The sequence below is a fragment of the Diospyros lotus genome, chromosome 12 (genome assembly GCF_014633365.1).
Source record: "Diospyros lotus cultivar Yz01 chromosome 12, ASM1463336v1, whole genome shotgun sequence".
In the NCBI taxonomy this organism is placed as follows: domain Eukaryota; kingdom Viridiplantae; phylum Streptophyta; class Magnoliopsida; order Ericales; family Ebenaceae; genus Diospyros; species Diospyros lotus.
In genome coordinates, this window is record NC_068349.1 from 30,987,738 (window position 1) to 31,012,625 (window position 24,888).

General features: G+C 36.4%; 2 protein-coding genes across 3 annotated transcripts; one reads left to right on the forward strand and one right to left on the reverse strand.

The window, feature by feature from the left end:
- Positions 1 to 3,334: 3,334 nt before the first annotated feature.
- On the forward strand, positions 3,335 to 10,805 carry LOC127787310 (DNA topoisomerase 2). The gene is made up of 19 exons (XM_052315286.1): positions 3,335 to 4,013; positions 4,910 to 5,202; positions 5,280 to 5,346; positions 5,438 to 5,708; positions 5,800 to 5,999; positions 6,077 to 6,286; positions 6,424 to 6,537; positions 6,620 to 6,730; positions 6,957 to 7,121; positions 7,209 to 7,550; positions 7,675 to 7,808; positions 7,894 to 8,251; positions 8,354 to 8,540; positions 8,632 to 8,681; positions 8,791 to 9,219; positions 9,305 to 9,494; positions 9,573 to 9,634; positions 9,752 to 9,860; positions 10,017 to 10,805. Exons 1-19 carry the CDS (start codon positions 3,432 to 3,434, stop codon positions 10,661 to 10,663), a joined length of 4,521 nt encoding a protein of 1,506 aa, XP_052171246.1. The 5' UTR covers positions 3,335 to 3,431; the 3' UTR covers positions 10,664 to 10,805.
- A 1,910-nt stretch (positions 10,806 to 12,715) lies between these two features.
- Positions 12,716 to 23,979, reverse strand: LOC127786657 (protein OBERON 4). Of its 2 annotated transcripts, XM_052314195.1 has the most exons (3): positions 23,803 to 23,967; positions 20,166 to 23,720; positions 12,716 to 13,738 (listed from the first exon to the last, which is right to left on the reverse strand). In XM_052314195.1, the coding sequence occupies exons 2-3, from the start codon at positions 23,278 to 23,280 to the stop codon at positions 13,167 to 13,169; spliced, it is 3,687 nt and encodes a 1,228-aa protein (XP_052170155.1). In that variant the 5' UTR covers positions 23,281 to 23,720; positions 23,803 to 23,967; the 3' UTR covers positions 12,716 to 13,166. The 2 variants fall into 2 exon arrangements, with proteins under 2 accessions (XP_052170155.1, XP_052170156.1); XM_052314196.1 differs by lacking the exon at positions 12,716 to 13,738 and adding an exon at positions 19,295 to 19,955 and having other exon boundaries at positions 20,166 to 23,979.
- Between the last annotated feature and the right edge of the window lie 909 nt (positions 23,980 to 24,888).

Here is a 24,888-nt window from a genome sequence, read left to right on the forward strand (position 1 = left end):
CCAATCACATCATCTCGATCACCTGAATCATTAAAATGATATTTAATCACTAAATATCCTCAATATTCCATTTATTTCATTTTTCCTTCATTTTCTCTCATTTTTCCTTCTAAAAATCCCAATAAATACCATCGAGACTATTTTCTCAAATCTAACTCCACAACAATTCATAATATACTATGAACTTCAAGGGAAAAATACTAGACTTACGCGGATGTTGCGTTTTCACACAAAATGAGGCTGTTTGGTGTGAATACCGAGACATCGAGAAGGAAAACACCAAAACTTTTTGCACAAACCCCCACAAGTTATTTTTCCAGATTTTTCTAAATTTTTTACACAATTTTCTAGGCCTTCACGCGCCCTCACGCGCGTCTTCTTCTCAGGCAATTCCTTCGCCGCCGGCCACCTGCAACAAGCCCCGATGCTCGTTTTGACTCCACCATCTTGAAGCACTCATTGAGTTGATCACCATGGCACCATTTGGTGGCTGAGAAACATGTCGGAATAGGCCCAAATGGCCAATAAATAGACAACCTCCGACGGCTTCGTGTTTTTTCGGCTAGCATTCGAAACCCATTCAAATTGTCACCAAAATTCACCAAATTTTCCAGAAATCATCTACTCCTCATGGGCAACAAAAGCCCCTTATTTTGGTTGCTCAATTCATTCAAAAATGGCCTCGATTTGAAGCCAATTACTTCCTTAGATTCGGCCTTCATTGACGCCTATTTATAGACCATTTCGATCCTTCAAAAGCTCGATCTCGGCCAACCCAAGTCTCCTAGAGCCTCTACCTCACCCAAGTTAGTCCAAAAACCCACCGAAAGGCTCCATTTTCGCGATCTCAATGGCCAAACTTTCGGCCACTTTCAACTAAAAGTTGGCTCGATTTCGACGCAATTTTTTGCCACTTCTTGGCCAAGAGGCTTGTCTTGGCCTTGCCCCGAGGCCTCACAACCCCTTCCTCGGGTCTCTTATAGTCGATTTCGGCGATTTGAAGGGCTGGTCTACCATGGTTGATTTGAGGTTTCTTGAAATTACATTTTGGCCCCTCAAACTTTGGCCTTTACCTTTTTGGCCATTTTTACTTAGCTCCTGAACTTTTCAATATTGCATTTAAGACCCTCAAGTCCTAAAACATCAATTTGACCCCTGAAGATTCTGAAAAAATATCGTTTTTACTTCCCTCTGATAATTTTAGAAAGCTGCACTTAGACCTGAATCTTCATTTTGGCCCTAAACCTCTTCGTTTCTTCCCGAAACCATTGAAGGGTTGTTCCTCATGAAAAACTGAAGCCCCCCCAAGCTTCCATTGACTTTCGAGAAGTCGTCTATAACAATTTGGTATTGTAACCTAATTGGCAGTTGTATTTTAGCTGTACCAAAAACTGTTCCCGATCTCATTTCTTTCAATGCCATAAATCATGCCTCGAAATACTTATCACGGCCATATCATTTTCCTTTGGCATCCCAGCTCCAGGGCAGTCCTTGCAGTCGATTCAATCAATTTTTTGAGCTATTTAGATACCAATATTCCTCGAAATTTCATTTTTCTAATAAATCGCTTACTCTTAATTAACCCAAATTTCTCGGGTATTACAGCTTGGAATATAGTTGTTAAAATATTATTTTTAACATATTAAAATTTTAAATTTATTATTATGGAATGAATTCAAAAAAATTGTTAAATAATTTTATTAAAAAAAATATTAGTAAATTGATTTTAAAAATATATTAAAATTTAATACAATAATATTTATTATTAAATTAAAAAATAAATATTAAATTTTTATGGTAATAAAAATTATAGGTAACGTAAAATAAATTAAAATTTATTAATAATTTAATGAAATAGATAATAAATAGAAAGAATGATTGGAATAAATATAGTTTTTGAAATAAATAGTGAATTATTTATAATATAATATAAAATAAAATACAGAATGTGGTTGGAGATAGCCTTCACTCAAACCCCCCTCCCTCTCCATTAATAAGCTCTGATGGTCCCTCAAAATTCACCCATACTACACATAGTTTGATTATTTTCACAAAAAGTACATATATGTCATCTTAATTTCATAATTCAAATTCAATATCAAAACAAACATATTTGTATATTAACTTAATGAATTAGGGTTAATGCAAATATAGAAAATAAAAAAATATATAAAGACCATCAAAATCATTTTTAAACCAAATAAAAAAAATTATTCAAAATAAAAAAAAACGTGTGGCTTCAATTTACAAAAATAAAAAATAACTTGATAACAATTTTAATTTGAAAAAAATACATTTGAGTACCCCTAAGATTTAAAGTAAATGTAAGTACTAATTTTTAACGTTTTAAAAAATATAAGAGTAACTAAAATACCCAATTAAATATTCAAAAGTAACTAAAATATCCTTATAATTTAAATACTTCCCATTTTTAAGGACGATAATTTGAGTTGGGTTGACTCAACTCGACAAAACCTATGCCCATATCAGGTGAAAAATGGATGGCAAATAAGTATTACCTAATCTATCATATATCTCAATCATTAATAAAAAAAATACTTATATATATATATTTGCTAAAATATGTATCCATATGTATATACATATGTAGACATATACATATAAATACACATATATATAACAGCATTCTAAGAGATTTTTTTTTTTAAACACAGTTGATTTGTTGCTCACATCTGACACAAGCTAGCAGGGAGGTGGTGTGTGGTCCCACCTGCCATGAAACCCATGTCTTCTCTCTCAAATTGCTTATGTCAATCAATTGTTATATTGCCAACGCAAGCAATATAATAATTTTATATTTCAACATACGAGTGAATGAATATTTTATTTTTTTTTTATCTCTCTCTCTCTCTTTTGTTGTCTCTCTAACTCAATTTTAGGCAACGAAAACAAAGATTGCAACAATCATTGAGCTCGATCCAACCCTAGTTTTGGATGGAGTGGTTTAATTGTTGAGCCCTAACAACTAATGGTTGGCCACCATTAGTTATTTTTTTTTTTTAAATAAAAAAATAAATGAAAGAGAATAAAAGGTGAAATAATTAATTTAAAAGAATATTGTGACTTACCCTTTTAATTCCAAAGCTTCGTAAAACTTATGATAATCAGTATGGCAGAATCGTCAGGTCAGGCGTCGGCCTTACAGAGTGTGCCCTAAATCCGCTGCCCAGAAAGAGAAAGCAAAAGCAACCGTCGGATGAGGAAAGGCATCATCCTGTCCCTTCGTTTTGAAAACCCCGCTCACATTCAAATTCAAATCACAGAACCGACCGTTGCCTCTTTCTTTCCAATTTCTTCTACAAAACTCCCCCATCCATCCTTCCCAGTTTCCGTTTGTATCTCTCTCTCTCTCTCTCTCTCTCCACTTCAAGACACCATCTCTGTGTCTCTCCCTTTCTTTGCCCTCCACCATGGCTGTGGACAAAAAGCTTCCCTTACAGTCGAGCAACAACGCCAATGTCACCGCAGCAGCACCGCAGCGATCCACGGCCGCCGGTGGCAAGACCATCGAAGAGACATACCAGAAAAAGACCCAGCTTGAGCACATCTTGCTCAGGCCCGACACCTACATCGGCTCCATCGAGAAGCACAGCCAGACCCTCTGGGTCTACGAGAACAACGAAATGGTCCACCGCTCCGTCTCCTACGTGCCCGGCCTCTACAAGATCTTCGACGAGATCCTCGTCAATGCCGCCGATAACAAGCAGCGGGATCCGTCGATGGACTCCATCAAGGTGGTGATTGACGTGGAGATGAATTTGATAAGCGTGTACAACAGTGGGGATGGCGTTCCGGTGGAGGTTCACCAGGAGGAAGGCGTTTACGTTCCGGAGCTGATATTCGGTCATCTCCTGACGAGTAGTAACTATGACGATACGGTCAAGAAGACCACCGGTGGCCGGAACGGATACGGCGCCAAGCTGACCAACATCTTCTCGACAGAGTTCGTGATCGAGACAGCCGATGGAAAGCGACAGAAAAAGTACAAGCAGGTATATCGGAGAACTGAGGTTCTTTAATTGGTTCAAGATTTTTGTCTTCTTTGAACTCTAGGTTTCAATTTAGGCTTTTTGAGGGTTTTGTGTGTATGAATGTACATTTCGCATATACAAAGTTGAAGATTCTAGGGTTGTTGTCTTGGGCATTCTGATTCTGCCAATCTTGGTGAGTTAACTATTTTGTACTATTTTAAAGATAATTGTTTGGTTTAGGGTTTTACATGATGACCTGATAATCATTAGAATTTTCTAAATTAGGATTTTGTTCGATCATTTGATTTGTCAATCCTTCGATTCATGGTTGGCCAGTTTTTTTAGTGTCAATTCTCCACACTATAGCTTACGGCTTGAATGATGTGCTGTGATTGTTTAGAGATATCTGATAATGCAGATTCTTGTATTCACGGTCAATGATAAGCTTTTGTGTTATTCACTACACAACAAATACGGCATCCGGGTTTCAAGTTTCTCACTTTGACTCAGCTGCAGCCTTGTTTTGTAATCGATTCACACTTTCTCTGCTAAAACCATTTTGTTTTCTACTTTATGCGATCATCCAACTGCTTTGTCTGCTCTAAAGGTAAAGGGAAAACATAGCATGGATGATGAACGACAAATTTTCACTTCTCAATTTTGCTCTCCATCTAAGCCCAGCATTTGCATTTCTCCCCAGCTCTTCAACATAATATAGCTAATACATGCTTTGCTTATTAATAAAATTATGTTATCCGATCAAAATTTTCTTTTTTACTATTTTCAATCGTTGTAGGTGTTCAACTTAACCTATTTTGTGTTCTGGAATTAAATTTTTCCTTACTATTTTCAGTCCTCCTACTCTTTAAATGTACAAGTGCTTGCTAACTGTGTTAGTATGTTCTACTGCTGTGAAGGTGTTCTGTAACAATATGGGAAAGAAATCTGATCCAGTGATAACAAAGTGCAAGCAGGGGGAAAACTGGACAAAAGTCTCGTTTAAGCCTGACTTGGCAAAATTCAACATGACTCATCTCGAAGATGATGTCGTTGCCCTGATGAAAAAGCGGGTGATTGACTTAGCTGGATGCCTTGGAAAGACTGTGAAGGTTGAGCTCAATGGGCAACGTGTTCCAGTGAAGTCTTTCGTTGACTATGTTAACCTCTACCTTCAATCTTCCTCCAAAGCCAGACCTGATCCCCTCCCAAGGTTTACACTAAAAATTTTTATTGACTCATTTAGTTCATTCCAATCAAAATACTTATAAACTTCAACAACTTGATCAGAATTGCAGAGAAGGTTAACGACAGGTGGGAGATATGTGTGAGTCTAAGTGAAGGGCAGTTTCAGCAGGTACTGATTAGTATTTAAAGTGAAACATGTGTGTTTATTGGATGCATACAGTCTGCTGATGGAAGTTTTTCGCTTTGTTTCATTTGTCCAGGTGAGCTTTGTAAATTCGATTGCAACAATCAAAGGTGGGACTCACGTTGATTATGTCACCAACCAGATTACGAACCATATAATGAGTCTTGTAAATAAGAAGAACAAGAATGCTAATGTCAAAGCACACATGGTGAGGAACCATCTATGGATTTTCGTCAATGCTCTTATTGACAACCCTGCTTTCGACTCTCAAACGAAAGAGACTTTGACGATTCGCCAAAGCAGTTTTGGATCCAAATGTGAACTCTCCCAAGAGTTCCTGAAGAAAGGTTTGTTGTGCACAATCCGGTATCCTAAATAGCTATTTATTTATTTCATGAACTCTAAGGCTGATTCTTTCTTTGGTCAATTCCTCTGCAGTGGCCAAGTCTGGGGTAGTTGAAAGTCTATTGTCATGGGCTGATTTCAAGCAGAGCAAAGATCTTAAAAAAACTGATGGGACGAAGAGACAGAGGATTACTGGGATTACCAAGCTAGAAGATGCTAATGATGCTGGAGGGAGGAACTCTGATAAATGTACCTTGATTTTAACAGAAGGAGATTCAGCAAAGGCCCTTGCGGTATGGATTCTCTTTCAATATGAAATAGTTCAGTGAGCATCATTTTTGCCTTGTACATAATGTAATTGTCTATACAGATGGCTGGCATTTCCGTCGTGGGAAGAAATTTTTATGGTGTGTTTCCATTGAGAGGTAAATTGCTCAATGTGAGGGAAGCAAGCCATAAGCAGATAATGGAGAATGCAGAAATCCAGCATATCAAACAGATTCTTGGACTCCAGCATGGAAAAGAGTATGACAGTGTCAAATCTTTGAGATATGGTCATTTGATGATCATGACTGATCAGGTTTGACACCTCACTCCCTTCTCTTCATCTTCATCATTTTTCAACCATGGATGGGTTCACTGCTTTGTCGTGAACTTATTATATGTTGCTTGTGTGCTGATAAACTGGTTAACAAAGTTCAATTTTCTGCTACACAGGACCATGATGGCTCCCATATTAAAGGGCTGCTAATTAATTTCATTCATTCATTCTGGCCCTCACTGCTAAGGATTCCTTCTTTCATGGTAGAGTTCATTACACCTATTGTGAAGGTATTGCTCGACTGTTCAACTTTTTTTTGTGAATTTGGAAGAGGGGTTAAAATTTATACTCATGTTTAGCACTTTTGCGCAGGCTACTTACAAAAATGGGAAAATATTATCGTTTTACTCCATGCCTGAATATGAGTCCTGGAAGGAGAGTTTGGGAGGCCGCGCCAGTGGCTGGTCTATTAAGTATTATAAGGTTTGTACGTTCAAGCTCACAGTAAGGAACCAACTAACATTTGTCAGTATTTTGATTTCTCATCATGTCGGTGTTAGTTACCACAGGGCATGTACTGCTGTACAACGAGTATAATTTTTGGATGAGAATCAATTATTTTATTTGGTATTTCTGTGTGAAAAGCAGATTATGCTGTTCACTCGACAAGGGTTGTAAATTTCCTAATAATATTCTTCTGGCTCAACAGGGGTTGGGAACAAGCACATCAAAGGAAGGGAAAGAATACTTTAAAGATCTTCAGAAACACAAAAAAGAATTTCGTTGGGAAAATGATCAAGATGGTGATGCAATTGAGCTTGCCTTCAGTAAGAAGAAAATTGAGGCAAGGAAGAATTGGCTTAGACAGTTTGAGGTAGGAAACTACGTTCTCCTATTTCCTTTTTTAAGTGAAATTCTTTCTTTCTAGTGACACATTCTTCTTCATTATTATGGTTTGCAGCCTGGCACTTATCTTGATCAGAAGGAGACGCTTATAAAGTACAGTGACTTTGTGAACAAGGAGCTTATATTGTTTTCCATGGCTGATCTTCAACGGTCAATTCCTTCAATGGTTGATGGTCTGAAACCTGGTCAAAGGAAGATCCTTTTCTGTTCTTTCAAGCGCAACTTTGTCAAGGAAGCAAAAATTGCTCAATTCTCAGGTTATGTATCAGAGCATTCGGCTTACCATCATGGGGAGCAGAGTCTTGCTAGTACCATTATTGGCATGGCACAGGATTATGTGGGCAGCAATAACATAAACCTTCTTCAACCCAATGGACAGTTTGGCACTCGTCACCAGGTCAGACTAACAAAATGTTCTCATTCACATCATCAAATTGAAAGGAAAATAATAGTTTTGTTCTGTGATTTTTCTTTTCTGGTTTAATTTTCTAGTCTCACATCTATATCTTGTTCCTTAACAGGGAGGCAAAGATCATGCCAGCGCTAGGTACATATACACTCGCCTTTCTCCTATCACAAGGTTCCTTTTCCCTAAAGAGGATGATATCCTTCTTGACTACTTGAACGAAGATGGACAATCCATTGAACCTACTTGGTAAGTTCACTTACATTATTTGGCAAATAAAATATATTATGACAAGATGTTTCTATTGTTAAATATTACTTTGTTATTTGTACAGGTACATGCCTATCATACCAACGGTACTAGTCAATGGAAGTGAAGGGATTGGAACAGGATGGAGCTCCTACATTCCAAATTATAATCCCAGGGATATTGTTGAAAATGTGAGGCATTTATTGAATGGTGAGCCGATGGAGCCCATGGATCCATGGTACAAAGGATTCAGGGGAACTATAGAAAAAACAGCAACAAAGGAAGCTGGAGCTAGCTATACTGTCAGTGGAATTATAGAGGAAGTGAATGAAACTACACTCAGGATTATAGAGCTTCCCATTCGACGATGGACTCAGGATTATAAGGAGTTCCTGGAATCAATTATGACAGGAAATGATAAAGTTAAGGATCCATTTATCAAGGTAAAATTGATTTTTCAATTTCTTGGTATCATTTGCTAATCACAAGATGGTGATGCTGAGATTTGAATCAATTTCTAATAGGAGAGATAATACTTGTTGCAGGATTACAGAGAGCATAATGATGATACCACTGTACATTTTGAGGTTCTTTTGTCTGAGGAGAACCTGATCATGGCCAAACAAGAGGGATTGCTAAAGAAATTTAAATTGACAACTACAATCAGCACTAGCAATATGCACCTATTTGATCCAAAAGGCGTCATTAAGAAATATGATAACCCTGAACAGAGTATGTTTTTTCATGTCATGTGCCATTTTCTTTCCCCCTATTCTGTATTAGGTTTGCAAGTTATTTATTTCTTTTTTTTTTCTTTTTGCAGTTCTTGAGGAGTTCTTTCATGTGAGGCTTGAATTCTATGAGAAGAGAAAGGTAAGTCAGCCAAAGTCCAAATTTATTGAATTAATTCTTTGTTTTCTTTTTCTGTAAGCTAAATCAATTCTTGGCCATTAACTATTGGAAAGTTCATAATCTTGTCCAGAAAGTTCTGTTGGACAATCTTGAAATGGACTTGTTGAAACTGGAGAACAAGGTTCGGTTCATACTTGGGGTTGTGAAAGGAGAGATCATTGTGAGCAATAGGAAGAGAGCTGAGCTGCTTCTCGAGCTGCGGGATAAAGGTTTTACTCCTTTCCCAAAGAAAACAAAAAATGCGGAAGCTGTAGTTGCTGGGGCCGCTGATGATGCAGAAGATAGTGAAGAGAGCCCGGAGGTGGTTGGCACCAAAGGAGTCCAGGCTAGTGATTATGAGTACTTGCTGTCAATGGCTATTGGAACCTTGACGCTCGAGAAGGTTCAGGAGCTCTGTGCAGATAGGGATAAACTCAACGAAGAAGTTGATGACTTGAGGAAGGCAACACCGAAGTCTTTGTGGGTCAAAGATCTTGACGCTCTGGAGAAAGAACTTGATGTATGACTCAAAAGATGACACTTTTCTTAAGGATTTGCTATGATTTCTCGATCTCTTGTTTGATGTATATATATTGGTGATTCAGGAACAAGAAAAAAGTGATACCCAGGCAGAGGAGGCTAGAAAGGAGATGAAAAGCAAGATCATGAGAGAAGCTGGTCTTAAGGCATCCAGGCAAGCACCCAAAAACCCAAGGAAGAATATCAAAAAGGCCAGCAATGCAGAATCTGTTTCAGAAACAACAGAAACATCAACCACCTCTTCTATGGAAACGGGTAAGCTTGGAACCTTTTTATATGTCCGTATTGGTATTTATCTTTAATGTTTATTGACCATAAAAGTACCTTAATCAGATAAAGTTCCTGAGGTGAAACCAAAGGGAAAAAGAGGTCCAAAGAAGGCTCCAGCTAAACAGGTATGCATTTTCATTTTTCATTTTTGACATTTCATTTCTGATTGTTGTTCTGTCCATATTTGACATGTCCTGCAGCAAGAAACTTTCTCAACTGTTCCTATTTGATGAACTTGACAGGAAAAGCGATCTTCGGTTTTGAAAGATGAAGATGAGGATGATGAAGTACTGGAGCTAAAAGATCGACTTGCTGCTTACAACCTTGAATCTTCTCCCGATCACTCGGAAGGTAATTTTTATCTTCCTGATGGTACAATAGTTTCCATTCAAGAAAAGAATTGTTCAAAAACTGCTTCATTAATGAGGATTCCACCAGATTGGAAACATGGATATGAACCTACAGCATAAAAATATGAATTTCAACTTGTTTTTTAATTTTGGGCAGCCATGGAAACAGAGCTGCCTCAAGCGCCGCCGGCCAGGAAGAAAGAGCCCAGTATAAGAGCTGCAGCAAAGAAAGCTTTGTCAACTGTGACAGATATTTCTGATGATGATGAGGAGGAAGAGGAGTACATAAGCGATGATGAAGATTTTGATCTTGAAGTGGTTACTGCACCGCCAGTGGGGAACAAGAAGGGAGGTAAAAAGCCAGCGGCGAATGCAAAGGGAGGTAAACCACCAGCAAAGAAGAGAGGGCCAGCTAGTAAGCAGTCTAATGTAATCGGCCAGAAACTGATCACTGAAGTTCTGAAGCCGGCAGAAAACGTAGGGATTTCACCTGAGAAGAAAGTGAGGAAGATGAGAGCATCTCCATTCAACAAGAAAAGCAGCTCAGTTCTGGGAAAGGTGGTGGTTGGTGAGGAGGAGGAGGAGGAGGAGGAGAACGTTTCAACAGGAAGTCAAGATGCTGTGGCATCTGGTTCAAATGCAGATAGTGCTGCTGAGGATACAGGTAAATTTGTGGCTCCTAGTAGGAGGAGGCCTCCTCAGAGGATGAATCGCGGCAAGGCAAGGTATGTTGTGAGCGACTCTGAGAGCGATAATGAGGAGGAGGTCAGCCAGGATTCAGACTTTGATGAAGACGACGATTAGGATTAGGTGGTTGTTTGATTGATATATCTAGGAAAGGGAAACAATAAACTCATTTCCCAGCTGTCATCAGTTCACTGTACAACTGTTGTGAACACTCTCGATTGTTAGTGGTTTCTTTCTCAACTAAATATTTGAATTACAAGGATTGAGAGATTCTCTCCCAAAGATACTGTGATTCGGGTGATACACAAAGTTCAAAATGAAAATGGTGGAAGAACTAAAAGGTTAAATTATATCAGACTATTTTGATATCACATAACTGATAAAACTATTATTAATCATGACTCTTAGCATTATTCATTCTTTTAATGTTTGAAAAAATACAAGTATTTCTAAAGTTAATTGATATGTTGTAATTTTTTTCCTTATTGATAGTTAATTTTTATCAAATATTAAAATTGATTAAAATATTTTTATATTTAAAGACTTTTTTGTCATTTTTTATTTTTGCTTCTCCCTCTTGGTCAATCAAGTCACGATACTTGTTCTTTTTTTTTTAAATTTCAATCATGTTAATAATCGGTTTAAATTTTAAATTTAGAACCATCTTTTCAAATCTAAAATCATTTGAACCACGAAAACTAAAATAATAAAGTCTCTCTTTCTCCAATTTTTAATAAATCTAAACCATCTGAGTTCGTTGATGATAAATCCAAATCTAAGTATAGATTCATCATCCTCTTCTAAATCTAGAATGATTTGAATGGTCCGATGGCGCCAATGGTTCGACGGATACAATAAATCTCTCTCTTCAAATGAACCCCAAATTTATCCTAGCTTCATCACAATGAACCCAAAGTTCTCTTTTTCTCTCACCGATGAAACCCAAGCAGTTAAATATGAACATAGGTGATATCAATTCACCTTTTTTTCTTTCTTTTTGAATGGCTATTATTTGCTACTTGTTTTTTATTTTTATTTTTTAAAAATCAAGATAGAGAAGAAAAAAAGAAAATAAAATAAAAGGTCAAAACGTCATTTAGTCTTTATGTTTTTAAACGTAACGAGTGAATCCTTCAATTTTACCAAATCTCAAGGCATTGTATATAATTTATCCAAGAAATGCACAAATAGGGCATAAAATAAAAAAAATACTATTAATACACCTTTATATACTTAGGCTACACAAAGATGTACCAATGACAAAAAAATCTCTCATAAAACTCGTGAGGCGCATGAAAGCAAAAAGTATTTTGATCATAATACCCCTTTATGTAACTCAAAATATACAAAAATGATGTACAAGTAACACGACTCAAACAAAATAATTTTAGCACATCAAAAATAATTGGAGAATTAGAATGTTATATTATTGGATACAAAAATCAGAACTAATATAAATATAATTAGACATGTAACCAAATCGAATTCAAGTTAGAACTATCATATTTGAACTTGGATCCGGCTATGATTTTAAAACCGATAATCGACCCCATTATAAAGTATTGTATATACAGTATATATTACATAATTAATGTTAAATAAAAAAAGTCAAAACTAGCAAATACATATCCAGATTGTCTATAATATTATTATTTATTATAATATAATAATCAAAACCACATCTATGCTGAAGAATAGCCATACCCAAATAAATGGGGGGATGGATACAAAATTTAGACCCTATAATTCATTCAATCAAAACTAATAACAGATTGCTAGCCAGTAAAGAGTAGGGAAAATTTATCACAGCTGCTAATTCTAATTCAACTCATTACTTATGGTTCATGCACAACCATGGGAATCACATCAATTAATGTAAAATAGAGAATTGACTTAACCCCTAATACAAGTTGTTGCAGCTTCAGTGCTATAATTAAAAAATAAAAGAAACAGAGAGAGAGAGAGAGAGACTCTTCATCTAGTTGTACAAACTTATTTCATGTTAAATAAGCAAACATATTCTCTTTCCTTAAGATGAAATAACAGCAATCACAAGCCTTAATCTCATTAGATGAATCGACTACATAAATTTTACAACTCCATCCTTCTCCATCCACAACCATATATATCTCCCAGGCCCCAGGGAAAGAAATTGCACAAAATAAGTACTATGCACTACTAAGCAGACCAAGAAACCTCTATTATAATGAGCATGCATCATACATGTACATCATAAAGTACTTTGGTCAAAGATATGCAAAATTAAGGAAATACATACCTTCTTAATCTATTATGCCATGTTAAGACACCATGCATGCGAGTAGTATAGAAGGGCCCCAACAGGACATATTTTGCTTGAATTTTAGGCAATAAAAAACTTGATCTGCATTTTCTATTTCTAAGATCCTTGTTCCAGGGTACCAACTATTGTGAATAGAAGAGATGAAAGTCTCTGTACAGAATCTGGTTAGCGGCATAATAAGGAGAAAAAGGAACCTAACTTGGAAGATACACCTAAATATCCATGGCAGCGGAAGTTGTACACTGGACTTACAATATGTCGTTTAAAACCGTCCTAGATGCCGAGGCTTCATGGGAAAATCGGCAGCTGACCAGGAAATCACATGGTGAGATTTCGTTTTGTAGCTTCCATTTTTGACAATAGATCTTTAATGTCTGCTTCCATTCTCATCTTCATATTGAAATATTCCTGATGAGCTCTCTCAAGAGCCTGAAGCTCTTCAAATTTTTGATTGCGCATATCTTCAGCCTCAGACAACCGCAACTTGGTAACGCGACTGGTATACTCTTCTTCAATTTTTTCATTCTTAGCAATTGCAATGCGTTTCAGGCCTTCAGCTTCTCGTCTTGCATCGTCAGCACGTGTTTGGAACATTTTAGCCTCTGCATATTTGATTCTCACAATACTGTCCAATTCATCGAAAACAGGTTCTTTCTGGGCACTCCTTTGCAAATCCGAGTCCAGCAGGTGTTTGTCGTTCTTGTCCGCATTATAGCTAGGAAGTAAACTGGATGATTTCTCCAAATAAGGTAACTTTTCTGAATAAAGAGGCTTAAACCATACAGGATCTTGGCTTGGCCCAGTAATCCTGTTACTCCCTCCTTGATTCTGGTTGAATTGCTCCTTGGCTGACACAATGGGAGTGTTCCCAGACTTGAAGCAATCCATTTCTGAAATCACAGAGATTTTGATTTAGATAACAGATTCAATAAAGACTAGTACTGAGAGAGAGATAGAGAGAGATGGTATCAGAAACATTTATTAACTTTCATCTTTGACTGGTTGATGTTTAAAGAATTAACTCAAGTCTCAAATGAAGTCAAAAGTATATCAGAAACATGACATGATAGCTCCAAATCATGATAAAGAAAGACTAGTCCAACCATTGTACTCGTAATAGGTTTCAAATATTAATTTGATCAGAAACCATCACTTGGTAAACGACTCCCACTGGTAATTGCTTTCTCCAAAAAATAAGACAAAGGGTGATAATGTAACCTGCAAGACTTTATGGCAGTACAATAACAGAAAATTTGGTGGTAGTATGGTCCTTGCTGAAATGCTCAGTTGAAAGAAAAAGGCAAATTCCAAAATCCATCCCCGAGGTTTGGTCTAAAATAGAATTCCTCACATTCAAAAAATAATACTAGCGACCCTTGTCAGCGCCTCAGCGTTTGTCGCCTGACAGACCTTAATAATCAAATTAAATTACAATTGTGCCATTAAATGCAACATTGTAAATTATTAAAAAAAGAAATAGATATTTTCATTTGGTTAAAATGATGAGTCATTTTCAAAATCCTACAGTTCATATTGTAAAAATATATCAGAAAAGGTATTTAATGGGATCCCATTCTAATAAAAGGAAAAATATGTGTTAAATTGATACAGTCACCAATCAAGACTCGGCCCAAGGCCGACCCAACCAAACCGGAACAATATCACCAAAATAGTAGTGCCATAATGTTATTTTAATTTTTAATACTTCTTAAGTTTTAGAATTCTACTTGATTTAAGATTCTACTTCATGTTTTTACTTGATTTAGGATTCTAATTCATGATTCTACTTAATTTAGGATTCTACTTTATATTTCTACTTGATTTAGAATTTTATTTCATGTTTCTACTTGATTTAGGATTCTACTTCATGTTTGATTAGGGTTTTATTTTTATTAGGATTCTAAATGACTTTTATTTAGAATTTATTTCTATTAGAATTCTAGTTGGATTTTGTTTACAAATATTAAATGGATTTAAATTAGCCAAATACTATAAATATGCCTAGGATCTAGAGTTTGTAATCAAGTTTTAATCAATCAAATTTCAGCAACCTATTTGAATTTTCTTAGCAAAACAGTCTTGTTTTTGCGTCTTCTTGAAAGCCAAGCTTTGGCCATTGAAGTTTGCTCTTTCAATAGTTTATTTTGGTGTATTTTTTTCACACACGCGCTACACGCTGCGTCATAAATATACACAAATCACAGGGGAACAATCAAATTATGTACATAAGGAAATGATTCTTAACACATACACATCTCATCTTCTTATGACCTAAAGCACATTTTTATACAAAAATTCATACAAGGAGACTTCAACAATTTTGTATAATGCCTTTTATACAAGTAAAATATTTTATACAAAATATATACAGGCAAATTTCAAACATGAAATTATTTTATAACAATTTTGCAGAAAAAGATAACAAAGCGTATACAAATTTCTAACAAAAAAGTTAGAGAAGCAAACTTTGAAAAAATAAATTTTATACTAAGAAAAGAAACAAAAAACAGTAAACCTCTTATCAAAAAATTAAACAAACCTTGAAAAGTGAGGAGTCTAGTGCACCAGAGACGTTCTTTTTAATCCAAATATTTTACAACTTTATATGAAGTTTTTATATCATTTTTAAAAACATTTACACAAAGATACTTTATATAGAAATTTTTTACACAATGATTTTAGACGTCCAAATTTTACATGTAGAAACTGTAAACTTTGAGAAATTTTCATAAAAAACTATGAAAATAAAAATATATATATTCTACATATAGAAATTTGTACATAAAAAATTTTATACAAGCAATCTTTAGGGAAATTTAATAAAACAAAATTATATGAAAATAATAAGAACTTATTGCAGTATCAAAGTTTAGCAAGCATAAATTTTTTGTACAAAAATCTATAGAAGGTGAAAAATCACTTGTATAACTTTTGTGCAAAGTTATATTTGTAAAAAGGATACTTTTTTACTTACAAAGTTATAGTAAAAAAATTCCTTTTAACAAATATTTTGCATGCATAAGATTTTGTTAAATTTCTAAGAAATTTTTTGTAGAAAAATTTTATATAAAAATTTAGGTGAAAATATGATGACACCAAAATATAGTAAGGTTTAGTTAGGTATATTTCTCATAGAAGGCAAACCTTGGTGGAACGAGAAAGTTGCTCCACTATGACCTAGATGTCATAGGCTAAAGTCAGGACACGGCCACTTTGCTAAGGATAAGGCTGCCTACAACTGATCTTTCCCTAAGCCCGCAATGCGAGAACCTCACGCACTGGGTTCACATTTTTAGGTATATTTTCATAATTTTTAAGATTAAGATAATTAACTTACGTAGGTATTATTTTCGACTCAATTTAGATTTTGCATATTCGAGCAAATCACAATTAAATTTTAAAACATGAGATGCACTATTTGTTTTCCCGACAATCTTAGGGGTAGTTAATGTAATTTACTCACAAAGCAATAATAGTAAGTTCTAAACTTGGAAAAACAGAGGGAAATAGTTGCATGAAATGCTAAATCAAAAAGATTCCAAAATCCAAACTTAAATCAACAAATCAACATCTTCGGACAGTAATTGATTTCATTTAATTCAACAAACTCAATATGAATTGCAAAATTAAGAAATCAAACTCACAAGATGAATTGTTATTCACTTATCAGATATTAATTAGCAAAAGGCAGGCCTTGACAGTAATGGTAAGGAGCTCATTTTGACTAGAAGGTAAAGAGTTCCAAGTAATACTAGAAATAGGGCAGCAGAACTCTCCTCCAACCCTCCCTTCAAAGTCTAATGCACTAAAGATGTCATTTTTTAATCAAATATTATTTAAAATCTTGTTGATATTCAAGTAGCAAGCATTGTCACTATTTTCATTTTTTATGTTGGGAGCACCAAATATGACAAATAGCGAAGGCAACAAAAACCTTCAAATACAACCAACGATTAGCTAAAAATGTAAAATGAATGGAAAACATTTTGTACAAAGAATTCTACGAGTTTATTTTCTACCATACATTTCTATAGAAGTGTTGTCCAAAAAATTATGCATACAAAACTTTGCACTGTAATTTTTATACAACAAATTTTTTAATTATAACTTTTAACAAAATTTTGTTTTGAAAATAAACCACGCGAGACACAATTAAAACAACTTGGTTATGTTAGAAGAAAATCAATAGAGGCTCCTATTAGGAGAGTGGAAGGAATGGAACAAGCATCTAGCAAAGAGGTAAAGAAAGACCAAGAAAAGCAATGGGAGACGTTGGGATATGATATAAGGGTCTTACAAAAGATAAGGCATTGATATACATGATTAGCAATCTAGGAGTAACCGATCCCACAAAGTAGGATAGAGGCTTGATATACTACTATTGTCGTCATCGTAATTCTGTATAAAAAAAAAAATCGTAATTCTGTATAAAAAAAAAAATTACATTTTTCCAAACCTTCTTGTTATAAAATTTTTTATGTAAAAAATTCTACATATAGAACATTTTTTTAAATTCCCAAAGTTCACATTTTACACATGCAAATATTTGGTGCATAAAATTTTATTGTTTCAAAATTTTTTGTATAATTCCTTCTTTTTCATACAAAGTTGTAAAATATTTAGCTTAAAAAAGATGTAACTAGTGCATGAGGATCCTCAGGCTGCAAGGGTCATATAATTTTTTTTTGTCTAAAAGGTTTTCTTATACAATCTATAAAAAATCCTAGACATTGAGGCAAATATGCGTACCTAGCTCAAACTGAAACACCATCAACTACAATGGTGAAGCTTTCATGGTAGGAGCAAGAACCCTCTTCATTTGGGGTGAATTTGAATGAAAAATTTTCTCCAATAGGATGAGGACAGACAAGAGAAAAAAATCCCCACCCAAGGGCAAGAACAAGACCCTCCGACTTGCCCCTGATCCACACAATTTTATTCTACATACATGCAAATCATTTTTATTTTATTCCATATATATATAATTTTGTTTTTTTCTATTTAGATATAGAATTTTTTAAGATATGAAGACCAATGACGATGTTGCCCAAAAAAAATTCAGGCAGGATGGTCAAAGTGGAAAAGTGCAGTTAGCATTTTATGTGATAGTAAGACTCCATTAAAGCTAAACAAAAATTTTATAAGACAGCTATAAGATGAATTTTGTTGCATGAAAACAAAATGTGGCAATCTAATGGGTATACAGCAAATTCAGTCCATTTGGGGCAGGTATGGACCTAAAATTTTGTCCAATGGGACAAGTATGAACGAGAAAAAAACATACCCAAACAAGTACAAGTACGGGTATAGTAGAAGGTGTATCCAGTCCATACTTGAGTGCAGTATGCATACAAGGCCAAGCCCAATCAACTTACCTAATCCAAGACTAGTTGCCGGCTATTGACTAGGCCCACCAACTCTTGTTGGGCAACTCTAGTTGGATCTAACTCGGTCAAATAAAAAATCAACATTCAACACCAATAACCTTAATAATAACAAAATTTTGATAAAAGAAATTTGGGATAAAAAATGAGAAACGTTTATTTTTTATTTAACTTCAACAGTTACAATTTGAGATAAAAGGGTCAGGGATGAAGGACTATATATATTATCTGAAAGGTAAGGTACTAGAAAGGGAATACGAGTATGGGTACAAGTATGAGGGAAGGTGCATTAAGTCCATTGCCATTTCTAAAAATGTTAAGACAGTAAAGCACCAATATGTACAAAATATGAGCGCAACAAAGATGAAAATGTTAAAGAGAGAGGTGTGATACAACACTAGATAAAATTAGACACGAGGCTATTCATAACAAGGTCAAAGTGACTTCTATTGGAGATAAGGTAAGTGAGAAACTATTAAGATGGTTTGGTTATGTGAGAAGAAGACCAATAGAAACTCTTGTCAGAAAAGTGGATGAAATAGAATTTGAGTCTTTAGCAAAAATGATTTGAGGAAGACTAAGAAAAATTTGGTAGGAGACAGTTCGGTAAGATATGAATTATGAGAATCTTGATAAGGCCATAGATAGAAATGATTATAAAGCTAGAATATATGTAACTCACCCCATACAGTGAGATTATAAAGCTTGATATGTTGTGGCTGTTGCCACCAACATATAAGAATTTTTCTAAATAAATAAATTTTTTAATATCTAGATATACTCTCTTATTTTGAAATTTAACCCTATGATACTTTATCTATCATGCTTTATTTTAAATTTTTATTTTTATTTTTGAATCTTCAGAATTCCTTTATATGTCGATGTGTTATTTGCATTATTTCAGTTTTTAAATCTTAGTACTAATTTAAAATGTGAGACATCAATATAGTGGAAAAAATATTGTTGACAACACCAAATAGTTTTTTGGGGATAAATTATTTTTAAATTTGTATATAAATTACCCGTTACTCCACCATCCAATGGATACCCATTACACAATGGGGATGGGGAAGGAAAAAGTGAATGCGAGGATGGGAACGAAAGAAAGGGTAGTCAGTTTGAACCCGGTGCATCTCCTATTACATAGGCTTTAAAAGCCCCAAAAATAACCAAAAAAGTAAACCAGACTCAATTACTCTTGGTTCATGGCTGTTCAAGCTTGGCCCAGTTTAATTTAATCAAAGTATTTATAGGCAATAACATCTTTGGAATCATACAGACTTTAGCTGTCAGCAAAATTTGGTGAAACTGTTGTAAAAATCAAAAAGGCATGGTTACAACCTCACCTGCCTGCAACATTTTGAGATCTAGGAAGTATATCAAGTTTGGCAACAAAAAAGATTCCAAACTAGCTCTTTCAGTTGGGGTATGTAATAAACTCCCCCCCTCCCCCAAACCAGGCAGGCTTCAGATACATCTCAGTCGAGATTGGTATCAAGCCAAAAAGAGATTTATTCAAGCTTGGCATGATAACCAGACCACTGGAAACTCAAAATTGGTCGCATCGCTTTCAACAGAGTTCTAAGGAATCCAGGCTCAGGCTGCTTGATTTGATTAGCACACCTTAATTTTAGCTATTAACTCAACATGTATCTCTTGCGATCATTAAAGGGAGAGCAACAGGTTCAAGCCCCAGTTGGGAACTGCTGTCATGCAGTACTTTCTACACACCCACAAAAAGAAAGAAAAGAATGCAAATCACCTTCCATGACTTCTTAAGTTTTCATAGTCAACAATGCAGGTAAAAGCAGATGAAGCTTCATACAGATGCATTAAAATAGGTAACTTCTAAATCTCAACATGGATAAAGAAAGTTAGGTCCTTCCCCACAAGCAGTGTTTTCAGCAAGACAGTAAAGTTAAGTCATACTTACCAGCAAGGAAACTCATAATCTGGCTTTGAACCTTCCGAACATCAGACTTGTTCGCCAATTTTGAAATCATCAGAACAGCCAAATTATGCAGCTGCTTCCCTCTTGCATCCTCACTAGCAGAAAAGATTCTTCTGACATATTCAAGCTCCCTTGTAAGTGTTTCAGCTGTCCACTCCCTTGCAAAATTTTGGAAAACTTCCTTTACAAAGCCAAACATCTCAGATGGATGATCACATGCAACACAATGAAATTGCATTTCTGTGGGTCCAGATGCACTACGTCCATTTCTAATATACGATTCTCGCAATGCACAATTGGCATGGCACCAATGGAGGCAAACATCACAGCCAACCCAACTACATGTGTTAGAAGCCATGTCAAACTTTGAACACACGAGACACATGCAACTACTACAGAAACCATTCTTCTGTATGCAGACCTTGCAATCACATTCATCCACAGGCAAAAGATTCCGACAAGTGAGATTTCTGCATCTTAAATTCAGGAAGATCTCTGCCAACTCCGAAGTAGAAATTTCATCATTTCGTTGAAGAAATTCTTCAAGGCCAGTTTTCAAAGAGATCAAGATTTCTAATTGAGCTCGATGGGATTTCAGCAGCAGATCCAGAGTAATATCTGACCTGTTCTGTAGTGCTGATTGAAAGGCACATAGTTGCCTGCATTTACCAGCATTCAAAATGAGATCACGGACATTCTGCTTCAAACATGCAATAGACTGTCCTGTCATTTCATTGAATCGATTAGCCATCAGGTCCACTGGTTCAGAAACTACCATGGTGATTATGGACTCAGCAAAGTCAGCCCCTCCTATCAAAAGCTGGTCTTTCTCATTTTGGCTATGGTTTCTATGTAAACTACTGCTATCTTTCTCCCTCATCACCCATTTCTTGCTTTTACCATATTCTGATCCATTTTCATGAGATCCAACACTTTGTGAAGAGGATCTAACATCATTCTGGTGCCTTGACCGTACTCCAGACAGCTGTCTGTGTAAACTCATTTGTCGATCCAGTCTAATGGGCATAGTAGAAGTCCCTTCCGCAACTTTAACTTGTTGTCCTTGCACACCTTGACCAGTGGAAGTAGTCTGTGATGAAGGAGATTGATCATAAAAGCCGTTTCCATTTGATACTATCCTTTGATGCATCAAAATCTCTTTGTTCTTATGCTCGCTTGAAGATTGACCATGCCAGGTTGCAGGAGAAACCTGATCCATTCCATGAAATAAGGGACGGCTACCAACAGACTGTTCATAATTGTCAATTGAGTTATGCGTGAGGGAACAGCTTGGGTTGTGTGTATACGGCTGTGAACCTGAAAAGGACATTGACATACTGAACCCATCAGATTTGGTGCGGAATGTGCTCGGAAAAGATTGCCCACTCCTTGCATGACTTGGCGAAACAGGAGCCCGAACCATACTGTGGGAATTAATAGGTAACAGGACATTCGGTAAACTAAGTGAAAGATCAAGTGGTTCCAGCACCAGCTTTTCATCTTTAGGCTGATGGATGCTAGTCTGGTCAGTTTTCTCGGGCTTTTTAACAGGATCATTGAGGAACAACTGTAAGCCATTAATACTTGGTCCTTCTGCATCGTTGTCTCCGCACGAAAAAATGCCTTCTGCTTCTCTTTCAACCTTCATTCCCACTTCTACATAAGTACTAACATTAGAAGGTGAAACAACAATACTTTTGCCTTTGTCCTTAGAAGCTATACCATCCATTTGGACCGACAAAGCAATCTCAGGGACTTCACCTTCCCCAGAGACTCCCTTATTTGATTCTGGCAAAGCGATATCATCACTTCTGAGTTCCAGATCTACGCCCTTATCTTCTTTAGGTGGGATTTCAGTACCTCCAGATGCACTCTTATTTGATTCAGGCAAATAAGCATCCGCTCTCTTGCCTTCAAGGTCTATGCTTTTTTCTTCTTTATGCACCTCCTCTAGAGGAGTCAAATTCCCAACAGAAGCACCCTTGGTCTCTTCAGCCTTGCAAATGTTGATTTCCCTTGGACTATCTTCCTTCTTGCTACCTTCATCATCTGGTAAGGCTTCAGTAATATTTTCATGGGCAATCTTACCTTGGACTAAATTACTAGGCGATTCATCAACTTCATTTGGCCAATCTTTAACAGTTTCCTGTGGTCGGACTTCTGCTTTCTCTTCACAGGTGCCATCCTTGTTATATTCCACTTCAGACGGAGAATTTGTTCCATCCTCTACAATTTTCTCAGCCTGACTCCCACTTCCAAGCTCCTTTTGGCCATGGTTCAACCTAATAGGGCTTTGGTCTTCGGATGCAAGATCATTTTCAGGAACTTGGTCTTCAGATGCAAGATCATTTTCATTAATTTGGTCTTTAAACGCAGGCTTACTTTCACAAGCTGGTTCATTATCAGGTTCAAGCTCCCCTTCTTCCATTTCACTGCTACTGCCACTCTCCACAATGAAGCCATCACTTTTCTTCACTTCAACACTCTTTGACATCTCACTCCCGGAGTCCTTAGACCAAGGAGGTGATTTTGCTTCTTTCGGACCACGCGGAGACCTCAAATTCCCTCTGTCATCTGATACAGATTTGGTCCCTCTAACTATATCACCATCATTCCGGGCTCCTTCATCAAGATCTTTTGCAGCACCAAATCTCCGCCATGAGGAAACACTACCCTCTCGCCGTGATCGATCCCTCTCAGATCTAAACCTCTTTGGAAAATCTTTCCTAAACCCAGAAAAGCTCTCTGAGCGATGAATTCTATCCCCACTAGAATATCCACCCCGTGGTGAAGGGCTCAGAAACCGTCTGTCACTAACATCCCTGTACCGATCATAGCTCTTTCTCCTATCATAATTCTCTGAATCATAATCTGACCGCTTCCTGATCAATCTTGAACTTTCACGATCATCATCTAGCCGGTCGTACCGAGAAGATGATGATGAAAAACCCTTCCTTGCATTTTCGGACTTGCAGTAGAAGGTCCGGTGAGATGAAGGCCGACTCAGCCCTGAATCCTCTTCCCTTCTACCCCAATCTTTACAAACGCTCTTTTCCCCAAATGAATTGAGATCATCACTCGACCTCAACCTCTTCATAGTTGATCCACAAACACGACCATATATATTCACAAATAGATCACCGGACTAAATTTCACCCAAGACGAGAGTGATTTCAACAATATAAAAAACAAAGAAACATCACCTACTCCATCGAACCCAAATGACAACAACCATACACATCAAAAATCAGAGAATCAAACATGGGCAAGAAAAACTTCAAAGCCTCTAATCCTCATCCCAAATCTCCGCGCACACCCCTCTCCAGCTACATCAAGATCTACTAAAACCCAGTACCAATAATACTCCAATTTCTCCACGAAGCAAACCCGATACAGCTCGGAACCCTAGTTTCTTTTCCGCAGATACAAGAACAGCATCATTCGCCACAGATCTCAACAACTCCGAACATAGTTCACAGAGTGAAGTCGTACGAGGTACGTGCACGGCATCGCACAAAGGTTGGAGCGCCGAAAACCCTAGTTCCAGCAATTTAGGTGAAATGGAACGAGAGCTCGAACCAAGATGAGAAATCAGAGTTAAAGATGAGCAACTAGTTACCAGAGGCGGAGTTGAACGGAAACAGCCCGGCGGCTAATTTCCGGCGACAGGTTGTTGGGAGACGGCGTTGCCTTCTAGAGGCTTCACTTATCGTTCATCCAGACAGAGAAGAGAGAAGGGAGAGAGAATTTTTAGGGAAAAAGCATTTTTCGTTTAATTATTATTCAGTCAACGCAGTTTTAACTACGAGAGAGAGAGAGAGAGAGAGACAGTCGAATACGCAAAGTGCGTACAGCGCACAGTAACTCAATTCAAGGGCGGTTTGGGGAAGAGCGAAAGACGAGAAGGGAAAAAGTGGCGGGGGGGGGGGTAGTGCGCCGAGGGCGCAAGTTAGCGTGAGCCAGAAACGTCAAAACTGAGTTGCCTGAATGCGACCCCTGCTTTCCACGTCAGCCATTTGAATTTGTTTAATTGGTGGTGGGCTGTGATGCGTTCTACTGCCTTTGGCTTCCCGAAGAAAATTCAAATTTGAGTTGCAAAATTCAAATTGTCTGATTATTAATACATTCTACATTACATATATCTTCTCTTAACTACTGTTTTATATATTTTCTTCGTTTTGGCACCCACACACTTATCCCTGAACAATTATCAACATAAAAAAATATTAAAAGTATTATTTTTAAATTAAAAAAAAAATCTTTAATTTGAAGTACTTTCTATTTGAAACAATTATGATGGTTAGCCATATTTTTTATGAGAAAAAAAAGGAAAAGAAAATAAAATAAAATAAAAATAACAAATGAATAAATTGGTGGTGGTCGATTGTTGTCGATGGCCACTCAAATCCAAACATCGTTAAGTTTCGTCTACTAAACCCCAAGAAGATTGAACGAGGGAGATAATGGGATTTTTAATCTTTTTTCTCTATTTATTAGCTATGCTTAAACCTATTTTACTATCTATCAAATTGATTGTTGTTGTGTTGTTTAAACTTAGTTTCTGAAACTCATAGGCGATAATTGGCGAAACACTCACCCAAGTCTTATGAACTCATCTAGGGGGATGGATAGAGGTGTAAGCAAACTAATACGTTTAGATAACGTTTATTAAAATCAGTAAGACTAGCTTATATCAAAATAAAAT

What these genes read in the sequence shown, in the direction of transcription:
- LOC127786657 (XM_052314195.1), bottom strand. Translation starts at nt 23,280, where the DNA reads ATGAAGAGGTTGAGGTCGAGTGATGATCTCAATTCATTTGGGGAAAAG. An exon ending in GATTATGAGTTTCCTTGCTG is followed by an intron (nt 13,739 to 20,165) that starts GTAAGTATGACT and finishes CTGTGATTTCAG; the next exon opens with AAATGGATTGCTTCAAGTCT.
- LOC127787310 (XM_052315286.1), top strand. Translation starts at nt 3,432, where the DNA reads ATGGCTGTGGACAAAAAGCTTCCCTTACAGTCGAGCAACAACGCCAAT. An exon ending in AGACCTGATCCCCTCCCAAG is followed by an intron (nt 5,203 to 5,279) that starts GTTTACACTAAA and finishes CAACTTGATCAG; the next exon opens with AATTGCAGAGAAGGTTAACG. An exon ending in TTAAGGATCCATTTATCAAG is followed by an intron (nt 8,252 to 8,353) that starts GTAAAATTGATT and finishes TACTTGTTGCAG; the next exon opens with GATTACAGAGAGCATAATGA.